Below are 16670 nucleotides of genomic sequence, written 5' to 3' on the forward strand. Positions count from 1 at the left end.
TCTTGGCTATTATCTATGTAAATCCTCACTTAACTAACACTATATTCGCTGTAATATACACGTGCCTAGGCTCTAACGTCACCTATGTACTAACTACGGACCGAGGTAACACAGTCCTGATTCTTAGTTGATAACTAACCCGTGTATGACTGGGTCTAAATCTCACTATTTATTTTTATTATGAAATTTACTTGGGGACTATTTGAAATTGTAAGTGGTATGGGGACATAGGGTACCAGAGTGTCCCCGTTCTGGAGATTGCTGGCACTTACTAGGTAAGTGGAATGGCTCACCAGTCCTGTCAGTCTGTCGGAAAACGCACGATGCCCGAAATATAAATCCGGCGCGCTATAGAGACGATGGCTATCGCTGCTTGTTGCGACCTCGGTTCCACCAATCTCAGCAAACGTCTCATATCATGAATAGTGGCTGCCTATAACGCTATATTTGAACTTCTAAGATATAAACTGCCCCCGTACGCTTAAAATGGTCCCACTATCACCGTAAATATATAGCGATACAAGCAAGTAAGCTTAACAGACATTAATCCTAACCCTGGCTGGTCCCAGATTTGTACATATAGCCTATACTTATCTCTAGCTGTATTTGACAAGGCTGGTCCCATTACACTAACATTAACCCTATCACAATGCTATTTAAGAAGGTACATGTTATAGAGTGCACGACATGAAAGACGTTAAAGGATTGGATGAAATTTGACTGACGTGTAGCGTACATTTGCTATAAAACGGGCTTCAGTTATTTCCTGTAGGGTAGTCTGTAGCCGAGTACAAATTTACTGTTAAGTAAGTATTACTGTTTGAATTTTTATTTACATATGACGGTCCATTGAACAACAATTTTGAATACTAATATTCAGGAAATGGTCAATTGTTAACTTGTCACTATACATCCTTTAATCATGCTAAATTGAATTATATTATTTTCCAGGCTAAACTTGCTAAAATATATTTAAATTGTGATATTTCCAGCTACAACAATTTACTAAGATGACCTTGTTTGCTCTTTTACTTTTCATAGTTTAATTGCCCATCTGGTTTCCTCATTTAATAGATTTTCGGAAAGTGGCGACCATGTCGGGCCAGTTTCTTCCGAACGTTTCACCGTTCGGCTTTCCGAGTGGATTGTCACCAACATATCCATATGCCGGTATCATCCTGATTATCTGCGGTAAGAAAATGTTTAGATTATTGCCTAAAATTGAACCAATTTCATCATTGTATGAAAATTGGAAATGCTACGTGTTTTGGCAGTGAAAGTAACATCAGTCTAGATAGACGTCAACACAATATATTCAAGTTTATATTGACGAAATAGTTGGAAAAAACTGCAGTCTTTTTTTTCAGGAAGTTTTTAGACAATTAAGATATTGCAGAATTGATAATTATTTCATGCCAATAATCTTTATCCACACTCATCACCATCTTCAATCATTATTGATGATGATGATGATGATGATGATGATGATGATGGCAGTATTGAAATGTTAAGGAAAAGACAACCGGAATGTGAATATTTCATAACTTTATTTCTGCAGCCAGTCAGTGACAAATATCATGATATCAAATAACATTTGAATACTCGACAGATAAGATGTAAATATCTTACAATTGAACTCATTCATACAGTGGATTGTCTATCTAGGACTCGTCATGAGGTTAACGACATTATACAAAGTTGTTTTGAGGAACATCATACAGATGATTGTAAATGTAAGACTCATCAGTGAGGTTAGGGGCATCATACAAAGTTTTGCTTATCTAGATGTCGTCAGTGAGGTCAGGATCATCCTATAGAGGTTTATCCATTTTTGGCACATTAGTGAGATAAGGGATACCTCAAAAAGGTTTATCATTTATCATCTGGCATATGTTTTAGATATGTAAACGATGCCAGTTAACCCTAAATATTACCTCTAATACAGTACATATATTAGTAATCTGTACAACCTTTGCAATTGTCAATACATTTTCGGAAAATCCGGAAATCAAAAAAATTCGGAGCCAATTTATTAATTTTTGTTGTAACACATGTGAAACCTCTTGATACTACTTCATACTAAATATACCAATTATAGGGTACATTTATTTCTTCATTTTAATGGATATCATAATAAAGGAGTTACTTGACCAACAAACGAATCGCCAGCCTGTCCTACTGTAGTGTGCAACCTAGGACATGTCATTGAAAAAAGGGACATCATACAGAGATTTGTCCATCTAACACTCGTCAGTGATGTTAATGTCATCATGCAGAGGTTTGTCCATCTAGGACTCGTCAGTGATGTTAGGCACATGTTACAGAAGTTTGTCCATCGAGCACTCGTCAATGATGTTAGGCACATCTTACAGAAATTCGTGCATCTAGGACTCGTCAGTGCGGTTAGGGACATCATGCATAGGTTTGTACACCTAGGACTCGTCAGTCAGGTCAGGGACATCATACAGAGGTTTGTCCATCTAGGACTCGTCAGTGGGGTTAGGGTCATCATGCATAGTTTCGTCCTTTTAGGAATACCATTGCAATAAACATATATACACCAATCGTCAAGAAGTCCCCTTGTTCTGATTGGGTCAAGTGTTGGTCTATATATAACATATAACATAACAACTCATTATTTAAAAAAAATACTTTATGGACCCTGAAATAAAACAACTTATTTCTATATCAAATTTATCGACAACTCTAGAATGGCAAAATATGCTAGTTTATGACATGCTGATTAGGAAAACTTATCTATTAAAATGTTGAATATTTTTACTCTGTAAGGAGAACAAGCTCTTTTGTTGATTTTGTTTAAACATTTTGTCTGAATGTTCCTTTTTAGAAAATACTCATATAAGTCAATACTCGAAGTATTTGTAAATATATAATGAATAAATGTAATATAAAAAGCAAAAGTTTTATTCAGTTCAGTTTATATATTCGTCCACCTATTAATGTTATAACACAATATCGATCTCTCAATGGTTTAATAATTGATTATTATATATTTCAGCATTTGCATGGATAGTCATCAAAACTGATATTTTCGAAGGTCCACCGGGACCAGCTGGAATAACTGGCTTCACAGGTCCTACAGGACGAACAGGTTCCACAGGTCCTGTGGGACCAAATGGTAATACCGGACCTATAGGAGAAACTGGTCCCACAGGGCCTACGGGACCAATAGGCGCAAGCGGTCCCTCCGGACCTACAGGAAAAACTGGTCCCGCAGGACCTACCGGACAAACTGGGGATACGGGTCCAACAGGACCTAGTGGACCAAGTGGACCTACTGGTCCCACTGGTTCCACAGGACCCACAGGAGAAACTGGACAAATAGACTGTGGCGGTGGCGGCGGTGGCGGCGGCGGCGGCGGCGGCGGCGGCGGCGGCGGATGTTCATAGGAGAATGATATTGGATTTCAAACACGAATAAAAAATAACAAATTTGCATGTTTTAAACCCAAATATAAACCCAAATATTTATTGACCGTGCATTTTCCTTAAAAAAGCATTTATTTGATGTAAATGTTTACAATTTCTTATATAACTGAAAGCATTGAAATTCTCCTTTATCATACTTTTAAGACATTAAGGACTTTAGGTCTGATCATAGAGAGAGGACCATTTTAAAACAAATTTTCAAACAGGTGAGTTGGGTTCCTTTTTCAGAAATACGTATCTTTTACCCAACTAAACATTCGGACATTTTTTTCAAAAAAGAAAACCAAACAAAAACTAAAAAAAAACCTGACCTGGTCTAAAGGTCCTTATAATTTCTAATAAGATAATTTTTTTATGTTTGAAATACCTCCTTATATGTCATATTAGTTTGATATGATTCACGACTGCCATTTGCATTTCATGTTAAAACATAATCAGTATTGATACATATAAGTCGAATGGTGTGCTTTAGAGATTTGTGAGCAAAGCGACAAGGCTATTTTGTGCAATGTCTAAAACATATCAGCTAATTGTGTCCCCCTAAAACATGCATTTTTATTGAAATTGACAGTTTAACAGATAATATGTCACAAGCAGTGTCTTTGCCATGTTACATATTCAAATTTGATCAAGTTTTTTTCCCCGTTAAGCTGCTTTTATAGTATTTAAAGCCTCACACTTTTTATTCCAGGTTATAGAAATTAAGTATCTTGCATCTTTTTGATTCCAACAAGTGCATATATTGGAAATGTTACGTGTTTTGGCAGTGAAAGTAACATCAGTCTAGATACACGTCAACACCACATATTCTAGATTATATTGACGAAATATTTGGAAAATACTGCAGTATTTTTTTTTCAAAAAGTTTTTTGACAATTTAAATATTGTAGAAATAATAACCGTTTATTGCCAGCAATCTGTATCCATCATTATCACCATCTTCAATCATTATTGATGATGATGATGATGGCAGTATGTTTATGTCAAGGACAAGACAACCTGAATTTGAATATTTCATAACTTTATTTATGAAAGAGGTATGCTAATTTGGGACTTTCTGCAGCCAGTCAGTGACAAAGCTATTTTTTTCGCAGGAAAATACCGAAGATAATTTGCATCAAGTATCATTTTGAAAACGTCCGATTTCGTGTGGACTCACAGAAAACTGGGGCTCAAAGTGGGAGCATCTAAAATGAACATTAATATTGTAATTGTAGTAAAAAAGAATTGTTGAATTGCCAGCAGATTTGGAGAATTCAGTTGCAAAACATTCACAGTAAATAAGTAATAAAGTAGGTCAAAGCCCAAATTGACAACCTTCCTTTCTAATTTCCAAGACAGAATCCAAAGCTTTTTTTTTGCAATCTAACAGGATTCGTGTATTCTCTCTCTTATAGCGAACTTTAGACATCATATCTGATCATCAGAGATGAATTTATCTCATTGTTTTATTCTTCATAAACTATAAACTGTTTTTGCATTTCTTATTTTAAAAGGGGGGGGGGGGGGGGGGGGGGGGTATATATAAAGATATAGTGAAAGTAATCGCTCTTATTTCAATGCACGTGTATATCTTGATATGTTGCAACCCTTAAACCAATACGCACAATGTGCATATTATAAATGTATAACTTTCAACAATACAAATTACGTACCTAATTTAAATCTGAAATATATATATGATTTAAAAATGATTAATACAATTATCATCGCATACGGATTTAACGGGTTTTACTTCCGCTATTACGGCCTCAAAAGGAAAACGGCAGGTGCCTTATTCTAAAAGACCTAAACGTAAGAGGTGAGATACAGGTAGACTAGTAAACATGGAGCATAGGCTTAATCCTTATGTAACAACATTCCGACCGCAGGTAAAAAAACAAGAGGCCCAAAGGGCTTTAACGGTCACCTGAGATTTGAAATATTTCGGCCAACGAAATTGACCCTTCTTGGCCCCATCCATCAGTCCTAATGGGATCAGTCTTTGAAGAGTATTTGATTCTAACATATAGTTGATAAGAAGATTTTGGAAATTTCAGTCAATTTGACCCTTTTTGGCCCCGCCCACCAGCCCCTGGGGGTCAACCAGGGCCAACATGTACATAACATCAAACTGTAATCCCATGCTGATAATTTGAACCAAGTTAGAATGAATTCCAATACAAATCCAACAAATAATAGTCAAAAATGTGATTTCCCTATATAAACTATAGTAAAGTTTACCTTCTCCCCAGGGGCAAACGTGAGACCCCAGGGTCATGAAATTCACAATTTTGGTAAAGCACCTTAAGACCCTTCCATCTATGAAGAGTATTTGATTCTACCATATCTGAAAGTAGGAAAGAAGATTTTTGAAATTTTAGTCAATTTGACCCTTTCTGGCCACGCCCACCAGCCCCTGGGGGTCAATTAGGGCCAACATGTACATAACATCAAACTGTCATCCCATGCTGATAATTTGATACAAGTTAGAATGAATTCCAATAGAAATCCAACAAATAATAGTCAAAAATGTGATTTCCCTATATAAACTATAGTAAAGTTTACCCCCTCCCCAGGGGCAAACGTGAGACCCCAGGGTCATGCAATTCACAATTTTGGTAAAGCACCTTAAGACCCTTCCATCTATGAAGAGGATTTGATTCTACCATATCTGAGAGTAGAGAAGAAGATTTTTGAAATTTTAGTCAATTTGACCCTTTTTGGCCCCGCCCACCAGCCCCTGGGGGTCAATTAGGGCCAACATGTACATACCATCAAACTGTCATCCAATGCTGATAATTTGATACAAGTTAGAATGAATTCAAATACAAATCCAACAAAAAATAGTCAAAAATGTGATTTCCCTATATAAACTATAGTAAAGTTTACCCCCTCCCCAGGGGCAAACGTGAGACCCCAGGGTCATGCAATTCACAATTTTGGTAAAGCACCACAAGACCCTTTCATCTATGAAGAGTGTTTGACTCCACCATATCTGAGAGTAGAGAAGAAGATTTTTGAAGTTTTAGTCAATTTGACCCTTTTTGGCCCCACCCCTCAGGCCCCTGAGGGGTGGGGACCATATAATTCACAATTGTGGTTGACCTTCAGCCATAGAAACTTTCTGCCAAATTTCATTGAATTTTGTTAAGTGGTTTTGGAGAAGAAGTCGAAAATGTAAAAAGTTTACGGACGCACGACGCACGACGCACAACGCACGACGGACGACGACGGACAAAAGGCGATTAGAATAGGTCACTTGAGACTTCGTCTCAGGTGACCTAAAAAGCCGTAGGGGTCCGATGGGGTCACTGCGATACAGGTATACTCGCTATTGTAATCAAAATCTGTGATTAGCAGATGTTAACAGCAGGTGAAAACATTTCTATAACGGTAACTACACTGTACACGACCGGTATTTGTCCTGTGTATAGAGGATTTATCTATATCACATTGATTAACTCCAATCATGATTTGTAAATGACGCGATTTTAACCACGTGGTCTCCATACACACAGTTTTATTTGGATACTATAACACATGGAAATGTGTTACATGAGGAACATTAACATTGTATCACACGTACATATATATGAATAAACAATCCAGTTACAAAAACATAATATTCATAGGATTATATTACATACAAATGTACACGTAATCAAAGAAGAGATTTTCTTAGAAAAAAAAGACAAACCATTTAGAACTTCCGTTTATAATTATGACCTTAAACAGACCTTTAGTTTAGTTTTATTTGGATTTGAGCGGTAATAATTTAGAATATGTAATTTCTTTGCAAACTTTCAATGATTGCGTTTTTACAGGAAAACCGATAATGATACTCATCTCCTACATTCTCTGAAGACAAGGTTCGTATCTTCTCCTGAAACTCTTTGTTACCTACCAGTTTCAATGGAAAATTTCAATTACATGTACGTACACTGTGTATCTAATACAATTAGAGTTAATCTAATCTCAGGCTTCATCGGACATAAAATGGACTGGTCAATAGCTCGGTGAAGGAGGAAATACTTCACATTGTTTGGGTGTTAGGTCTTGATAATAATGGTGACTTTCGCATAGTCAGTACGTATTTTTTTTTTTTTTTTTTTTTTACTTCCGAAATAAAAAGGACAGGAAATATTCCCATGTTGTTGTTATAATTGATTAAAATCTGTTTAAAATGTGTTTTTATTGACGTTTTTATCACATACACATGACAGATGACACAAATGTATTGTTTTTTCTCACAATAAAGAAAGAATATTGGACTACACACACAATGATTCTGTGGTCTATATAGTTTAAACTGTATTTTATTTGACAATTTCCATTTAATAGCATATATACAACATAAGATATACATACATACGTATAAAATATTATGCTCGGTCTTGTAATCAAAGACCGTACTACATGTATTTCTTTGCTGGCAAAAAGAGATCGGGAAGGCAATCGATTATCCTTTACAATAGTGTTCGATATCTCACATAATAATTTTGTACCAGGCTGCTAAAATGGTAACAATTTTTTCAATTCTTTATTAGTCTTGCGAGTATACATCTCATCAACATCATACGATTACAAAAAATATAATTCAAGTCAGCTCGAGTAGAGCAATGCACTTGTGACGATTTTTTGTCTGATAAGAAAGTAATTAAATGATTAGCTACTATAGTTGGGAAACTATTAGCACTGATTTCGATATCTACCGGTAATATACATGTAAGTGTATGTCCGTGATATTAGCCATGTAAGAGATGTCCCCGATGGACACATAAATAATGATAGTAATAAAAACACAATATCTTTAGGCCGTTGATTTAAAACTACGAAATGTTCAAATAATTGTAAAGTTTATGAAACTTACTACAGAAATTCAAAGATAATTTTCTCAAACGGACATGTTGCTAGCTAAATACTTCAAATGTCTACGTAAAAATAAGTCGAGATCAAAATAACGAGCCCCTTATGTGGCCTCTCCGAGGTCATGCACAAAACGCCATCTATACAAAGGTCAGCTAAATCAGAATTGTAATAATGCTACCGTGGACACGTGGCTCATTGTCCACTTTTAAAATGGTTACTGGATTGAGCACATTTCTGTGTTCCTCATATCCCACTCGAGGTGCACAAAAAATTCTGACCAAGATCCGACCGTCCTAAGTACTCTAGAAATGATGACAAAACCGCCTTTTGACCCGTCCCCATTCCGTAAGAATGAAATAATGCTACTGCGGACACTTGGTTCATTGTCCACCATTAACCGGAATAATTACCTTTTGTTTTCCCAAAGAAGGCGGTCACCAGTTAGCAGTCACAGGATACATTTACAATGTATTGACTCAGCTCCTAACACTTAATGACGACTATATCCAATATTACTAGATTTATGACTCGTGAGTGATCTTGCACATGCATGAAAATAGTCTATTTGAACTTTAATAACTACAATATTTTCCTACAAATAGTTTTGATCAAAATGGTCTGACATCAAGTATACTGTCATATTGTACAACATTGCAGATATTATTCAACTTATAACATAGATTTCATGAGCAATACATTACACGTATGAATTTGTATCTCATAGTTGAGGTACATCATCCAATAAATACTTACGATGGACGATACAACAGAAAACATATACATGGTCATTAAAATATAATTAATCGACACCAGGCTGTTGAAAGTCTACCGTCATTACTGATTGAGCGGGTCCTATTCAATTCCGCTCGAGCGGGTCCGCTACAAGTCCGCTCGAGCGAGTCCGCTACAAGTCCGCTCGAGCGGGCCCGCTACAAACCCGCCCGGCGAGCGGGTCTGCTGCTACAAGTCCGCTCAAACCCGCTACAAAACCGCTCAAGCCCGCTGCGAACCCGCTCAAGCCCGCTCGAAGCCCGCTCAAATCCCGCGGCAACCCCGCCGCAAACCCACGCAAATTCTGAGCGGGGGGCTGCGCGTGTCAACGCTCTGTGAGCGTTTGAGTACCAAATCGCCCTCCTCGTACTGTATTTCTGCTATCTTACTTTTTCGGGGGGCTTCCATTTTACGCCGTAGCAAGAAATGTGTAAATATATTTTCGGAAAATTCGGAAATTAAAAATATTCGGAGCAAATTCATCAATTTTTGTTTAAACAAATGTGAAACTTCTTGATACTACTTCATCTAAATATACCAATTATAGTGTACCTTTATTTTTTCATTTGTATGGATATCATAATAAAGGAGTTATTTGCTTAACAAACGAATCGCCAGCCTGTCCTACTGTAGTGTGCAACCTAGGACATGTCATTGAAGAAAGGGACATCATACAGAGGTTCGTCCTTTTAGGAATACCATTGCAATCAACATATATACACCAATCGTCAAGACGTCCCCTTGTTCTGATTGTGTCAAATGTTGGTCTATATATAACATATAACATTACAACTCATTATTTTTAAAAAAGAAAAAAAAAAAAAAAAACATACTATATGGACCCTGAAATAAAACAACTTATTTCTATATCAAATATATCGACAACTCTAAAATGGCAAAATATGCTAGTTAAGACATGCTGATTAGGTGAACTTATCTATTAAAATGTTGAATATTTTTACTCTGTAAAGAGAACAAGCTCCTTTGTTGATTTTGTTTAAATTTTTTGTCTGAGATCCCGGTTCCTCCGGACCTACAGGAAAAAATGGTCCCGCAGGACCTACCGGACAAACTGGGGATACGGGTCCAACAGGACCTACATGTAGTGGACCAAGTGGAACTACTGGTCCCACTGGTACCAAAGGACCCACAGGAGACACAGGACCCAGAGGTAATCCTGGAAAGAGCGACGGTGGCGGCGGAGGTGGACGTTGAAATTCATTATGGAAATAATGTTGTTTTGCAATACAGACGTAATATCTACAAAATTTATTATGCTGTGGTCACTCATGTCTTTGATAACGTAGTTTAAGACACTCATAAAGAACCACGGTATTAACAAGTTAAACTACGTTGAAGTAACTGAAGGAAGGTTACACTATCATCGATATTCAAATATATGTAAATGTAAGAGAAAACTTCACGTTGTCCAGTGAAATATATCTAAATCAGATGGAAGAACGAGAATATTTTAGCTAAACCGCTTCAATGTCTAAATATTTATAACGGTAACAAAAACAAAACGAGATTAACGTATTAAACAACGCTACAGTAGAGTAAACAACGTTGATTTTAGCGCAGCTACACTAAACAACACTATAATTGGGTAAACAACATTTGACTGCGCGCAGCTACACCGAGCAACGCTATGCTAAGGTAAACAACGGTAAAGTACGGGCAATTTCACGAACTCACGTTAAACTATGAGAAACAAAGTTCATGTTAGCACGTTCAAGTATGTTAAAATAAAGGTACTTTAATAGCGTTGCAGTTTGTTATTTTTGATACGTAAACTACGCAATCAAAGGCATGCGAGACCAATGCTTTAGGCGTTCCCCTTATACACACGTGAGTTGGTTTTAAAGGATTTGTGCAGTCAAAAATGATAAATTGATTAAAGGCAGGGAATACCTTTATTTGCGTAATAAAATATCTCCCCGGGTTCAATACGACCGAGATAACGGGTATGCCGACGATATCCAGGTCAAATTTCCTGACCTTCTGATTATGCATATTTTCTGACCCGTAAACCGGAAGTGACGCAATTATAGTCCGCGGGTAAATGTCATGCTGCCATGTTTACATACCTGATCGCTGGAGAGTGACGAGTTTTTATGCGCTGTTTGTGAGATTTAGTGGACGACTGTACTGTGTACACAGCTATATTCTTAAATGAGTGGACTTAGCAATATCAAATATGGTATTTTGTGCTGCTTTTGGCTGTTCTAATCGTCTGAAGAAAGGCAGTGGGATTTCATTTTTCAAATTCCCGAAGGATGCATCCCGGAGGAAAAGATGGGAACATTTTTGTAGACGAGCAGATTTTTCTGCTTCAGTGCATCACACGCTATGCAGTGAACATTTTTCCATGGACATGTTTGACAATCATCCAGAAAAACTTATGAACCTAGGAATGGAATTTACCAGAAGAGCTAAACTGAAAGACAGTGCTGTTCCAGACGTACATGTACGTGATGCCGAGAAAGCATTCTCATCGCCAGCCCGTGGTGCTTTTGCGAAACGCCGGAAAGCAGAAGTAAGTGATATAAAGATAACTGTATTTTGTGATATTAAAAAAAAAAACAAAAAAAAAACAACTGAAGTGCCCCCTTCCCTTCTGATTTTAATTGTTCTGTGTCTGTATATATATAATTGTCGCTGGAACCGCAAGACCCCTCCCCAATCACCTCGTTATTAGTTCCTTTTCAAATATAATAAAACAATATTTGATGTCCTTGCTGCTTTTCATAAATCATGGTACAAATTTAACAGAGGTTATCATTTATACAACAGTTACTTAGGGCACAACCAATCAAATTAAGTAGATTACACATTTTGTATTAATGATTTTAAAAGCAAATTAAAATTTGTTTTAAAACTTCGTCATCATCTGGCGATAGTCATGTGATTATTTGAGATACATAGTGTTCTGTTAGTCAATAATGAAGTCTTGCTCCAATGATTGTAATATTTTACATAAATCAAAATTAAATGGTTTTCATTATACAACTCATCAATTCAATTTCATGAAATGACATGACGTGTATTATTTTTGATCAGTACAATACATTTATAACTACAACATGCAGTGACTTACATGTTTCTTCTGTTTTTTAAGTGTAACTGTGACAAACTGTGTCTGAACAATAATTCATTTCAATTGTCTCTGATCATGATAGGTCTTGGTGGGAGCTTTAGAAGATCACACAAGAAATATATCCGAAAAGGAGAACATTAATTTGGATTTGATCGGCACAAATGATGAGCATGGCATTTTGGAGGATCTGTGTACGATGAACAGACAGGACCGTGCGACAGATACAGCAAGTTTTGAGAAACCGATGACGGTCAATAAGAGTGTGCAAGTATCTATAGACAGAAAACCTGATCAACGGACAAGGATGATCCAGGTACGTCCACAATTGAGCAATTCCCAAGTGAGTCGTGGTATCCAGTGCTCCCTCATTGCAGCTCCTCCACTCAGAAATGATACTGTAAGTCATTCAGATGATGACAGTTCAGATGACAACATGGATTGGGATGACATTTCGAGTTAACATTGTACTACAAGTATTGATGGCAGTGAGTATGATCCTGATATCGACAGTGAAGATGATGATGGTGATGATGATGATGACGTGGAGGATGATATGGACATGAATTATAAACTGGCAAGTGACAATGACATTTCATCTGAAAAAACAGTTCCTTGTGTCAGAATCTGCCCTAAACAAGGTTTTGTCTGTGTGTAGAACATGTGGAGGACATTGTGAAAATGTTGTCAAGTTTGCTAAAGGGACAATGGTGTGTGTGGCCTCGGTTTGTTCTCAAGGTCATGTGTTTGAATGGAAAAGTCAGACATGCCACAATTCTATGCCATGGAGTAACCTACTTGTGTCATCTGCTGTGTTTTTTAGTGGGGCAAGCTTTTCAAAAACAGTGCAAATTTTTAATATCAACCTACAAATGTTCTCCATGAGGACTTTCATGACCATTCAGTCTGCATACTTGGTACCAGCAACAATTAATGTATGGGAGACAACTCAGGCTGAGATGCTGGAGAAACGTGTAGGTCAAAGTTTAACTTTAGGAGGAGACTGCCGATGCGACTCCCCAGGTTACTCCGCAAAATATGGGTCGTATTCCCTCATGGACCTTCAGACGAATGAAGTCCTGAATGTACAACTGGTACAAGTAAGTATTTACTTCATCCAAATGTTAACATGTAGAAAGTAATTTGAATTTATAACTTTTTTATATATATGTAATGATGAATTTGAGGTTATAAAAAAATTGATAAGTTTAATATTTGAATAATCATAATAATGATGAATTGATATATATAAATCGAATGAAAGTATAAAATTCATCTCCTGTACAGAACATATTAAACCTATATATATATAATAATGAAAAAAAAAGACTTTGCAGCTAAGCCTTTCTGCCCATCATATATGATATATACATATGTATATAATGAAAGACTGAAATGCCAACTATATAATGTGTAAAACTTCAGAGGCCAGCAGTACATGTTCATTATCAAGTAAAGTTTATTTAGACATGTATGTTTAATTAATTTACTGTAATTCTTTTATTCAGAGTAATGAAGCGAGGGGATCAACTCACATGGAGCTTGAAGGCCTCAAACGGTCAATTAGCCACCTGGAGGAGAATGACATCAGCCTCAAAAATTTGGTCACTGACAGACATGTGATGGTAAAGAAGTTCATGAGGGAACAACATCCTAACACTGACCATTACTTTGATGTGTGGCATGTTGCCAAAGGTATATATACAACATAAGTTATGGCATGAAAATGCCATTTTGACATGGTGCAGATATGCATCATAAAAAATATACCATATATAGTCAGAGTTTCCTCTATTCCTAACATCATAATTTGACATTTTGAAAGATAGTGACAGTTACAGTTATTATAGGACAGAAAGTCTAAGTTTGGTGCAAAGGTCAGAGGAAACTTGGGACTTATACATATTTGGTTGATAACTGAGATAACTGATGATATGAGTCATTACCTGGTATATAATTAGCTTTTTATAATTAGTCCCCAAGTTTTGCCCAGATAACTTTTAGTTCATTTAATTTTGCATTGTGTCTGATCCAAATACGTTATCGTGTCTTGGCTTTATACATCCAATACTAGTTTCTTGTCACTGATATTTCACTACTGGTATGTGACTTACTGTAGGTAAGCCTATACTTGTCTTGGCTTTAATCACATATCCGAGACTTTTCAATTTGCTGAATAGTTTTTGTTGTAATTAAATTTCATTTTAATTAATACACAATAAGAACAGATTCAATTATGTTATATTTCAATACATTCATCTGTAGCCAGGTCATGTTTATCTATATTCAATAAAGTTGACTACAGATAACTAATGATGCTCGTTATAAAAATAGGCGTTACAAAGAAGCTAAAGAAGCTTGAAGGATGTGCTAAAAAGAAAGGAGGAGAGGTTATTCGACCTTGGATCAAGTCAGCCAGCAACCATATGTACTGGACGTCCATGTCTTCAGGCGATGACTGCGGCCTAAAGAGGGCTAAGTGGAGCTCCCTGGTGAACCATGTTGCTGATAAACATGAAGGTCACTCTGATCTCTTCCCACATTGCCAACATCATCCCACTGATAGAGATTGGCTAGAAAAAGGTAAGAAGCTGCAATTTTCCATATTTTGTAAACCCAAAATGTGTCGTGTTTCAGTATTACTGTAAGCTCATCAAGTTTTCACCTGTTGTACTTAAATGTACACATGTAATGCATATTTTAGGTGAATTAGAGAAAAAGTTCTAAAACAAAAACAGTGTACTGTTCAGTTTATGGATATTGTTTCTCACTAATTTCAGGATCCAGACCTCACAAGATGTTGACAGCAGTTGTTCAGAGTCCATACCTGATGAAGGACATTGGGAAGCTCTCTCCTGTCCGTCAAACATATGGACTAGAAGTGTACCACAATATTGTGAATCACTTCGCCTCTAAGAGCAACCACTACTTCTACACATCAATGCTCGCCAGGTATGTTTTTCAATATGTTCTGCCCAATTCACACACTGACAATACTTACACAAGATACATTTATTGAAATGATAATACTAGCTTTTATGGTTAACAATTAAATGTAAAGTCGAGGATGAAATGGACGTATTTTTTAATGTAACTATTGTCCCTGTTTACTATTCAATTACACTAATACCAAACTTTATGGCCAAGCAAAATGTGAACTTGTAAAGTGAAATTTAAATTAACACTGTTGTTTTGTTTTAAAATCTTTTAATCCCCCCCCCCCCCTTTTTAGATTGTACCTTGCAGCCATGCATTACAACGAGAACAGCAACAACGCCAAGGTAGTGACCAAAGATGGACAACAGAAATGGCATATATCATTTCCAAAGGCAAAGAAAGGAAGTGAAGTCGTCGTCAAACCATGCAAGACTCCACCTACATATGGTAAGTTGAAAACTTATGTTTTGGATAATGGATTCATAATTTTTTTTTTACATGGTCTAAAATTTAAGAATGTGGTTTATAATAAAGAAAATATTTGAAGTCTGTGTTGAATGCCCATAACAAACACATCTACATTAATAATGCAAAGTGTAGAGTTAAATATAACTTTTATTCAATAATTTCAATTCTAATAACTTTGAATAAATAATAAAAACTTAGGTCAGAGTGTTCAGTGTACTGCAGTGGGCTACAGATAAAAATGTATCGTAATCGAAGTTTAGAGAGTTCTTGAGAAAGAAACATTTAGAAAACGGGGAAATGAAAACTGTTGTGTTATAACATGGAGGTATGTTAGCATGTTTGATTATCTTGAGGTTTTGACATTGCTTTACGAGGGCAGTATCTGAGGAAGATAGCTCAAGTCAAATAAATCTGCTGTGACCCGAAAAAAAAAATAAATAAATAAAAACTTAGGTCAGAGTGTTCAGTGTACTGCATCGATATCACCGATAAAAACTCTCTGGACAGAAAAAATAACATTGTAATTTTATTTAAATGATACTTGGAAAGATTTTTTTCTGATCTTTAGCTGATATCCTGATTTTATGTTTCAGGCTATGTTGCATTGCTATTGCAAGCTGCCATTGACAGAAGACTTGATGTCCCCAACCACCTAGCTGCATCACAGGAAGGGAAAGAGATCATGGGAGAGATACCTTCACCTATCACTCACTCATTCGTCGCTGTTGACAAAAGTGAACTCATTCAAAACCACCGATCACGCTTCTGTTAATATTAGTTATAAACGTACACTACAGAATACAAAATACTTATTTGTAACTTTCCTTGTGGTACTTACCCTTGAGGTCCTATAGCATCTTTGACAGAACAACATTTTTGACATTTCAGTTGACGCGTGTCTCATCACTTATTACATTGGCTATTTTTTTTTTACATATAACAAGGAGAAAAGTTCATCAATTACAATATGGTTTTATTTTTTCAGGTCTATACCAACTACAAAAGAGGTAACACATCTTATTCAAAAATAGTTATCTCATCAAATACAACTTCACGCCTAGACAATTCCATTTCATAAGCTATTGATCCAAAACAAAAT

The 16670-nt window shown here is 36.3% G+C and overlaps 2 protein-coding genes across 2 annotated transcripts; both read left to right on the forward strand.

Annotated features, from left to right (window-relative positions):
- Positions 1-1094: 1094 nt before the first annotated feature.
- Positions 1095-3411, forward strand: LOC117315336 (collagen alpha-1(I) chain-like). Its single transcript, XM_033869486.1, has 2 exons — positions 1095-1191; positions 3020-3411. The coding sequence occupies exons 1-2, from the start codon at positions 1095-1097 to the stop codon at positions 3409-3411; spliced, it is 489 nt and encodes a 162-aa protein (XP_033725377.1).
- Positions 3412-12753: 9342 nt separating this feature from the next.
- Positions 12754-16350, forward strand: LOC117315337. The gene is made up of 6 exons (XM_033869487.1): positions 12754-13266; positions 13675-13861; positions 14501-14749; positions 14947-15118; positions 15399-15550; positions 16165-16350. Exons 1-6 carry the CDS (start codon positions 12754-12756, stop codon positions 16341-16343), a joined length of 1452 nt encoding a protein of 483 aa, XP_033725378.1. The 3' UTR covers positions 16344-16350.
- Positions 16351-16670: the final 320 nt, after the last annotated feature.

Source organism: Pecten maximus, chromosome 17 (assembly GCF_902652985.1).
Source record: "Pecten maximus chromosome 17, xPecMax1.1, whole genome shotgun sequence".
NCBI lineage: Eukaryota > Metazoa > Mollusca > Bivalvia > Pectinida > Pectinidae > Pecten > Pecten maximus.

What these genes read in the sequence shown, in the direction of transcription:
- LOC117315337 (XM_033869487.1), top strand. Translation starts at nt 12,754, where the DNA reads ATGACATTTCATCTGAAAAAACAGTTCCTTGTGTCAGAATCTGCCCTA. An exon ending in TGAATGTACAACTGGTACAA is followed by an intron (nt 13,267 to 13,674) that starts GTAAGTATTTAC and finishes TCTTTTATTCAG; the next exon opens with AGTAATGAAGCGAGGGGATC. An exon ending in CAAGACTCCACCTACATATG is followed by an intron (nt 15,551 to 16,164) that starts GTAAGTTGAAAA and finishes TTTATGTTTCAG; the next exon opens with GCTATGTTGCATTGCTATTG.
- LOC117315336 (XM_033869486.1), top strand. Translation starts at nt 1,095, where the DNA reads ATGTCGGGCCAGTTTCTTCCGAACGTTTCACCGTTCGGCTTTCCGAGT. An exon ending in TATCATCCTGATTATCTGCG is followed by an intron (nt 1,192 to 3,019) that starts GTAAGAAAATGT and finishes TATATATTTCAG; the next exon opens with CATTTGCATGGATAGTCATC.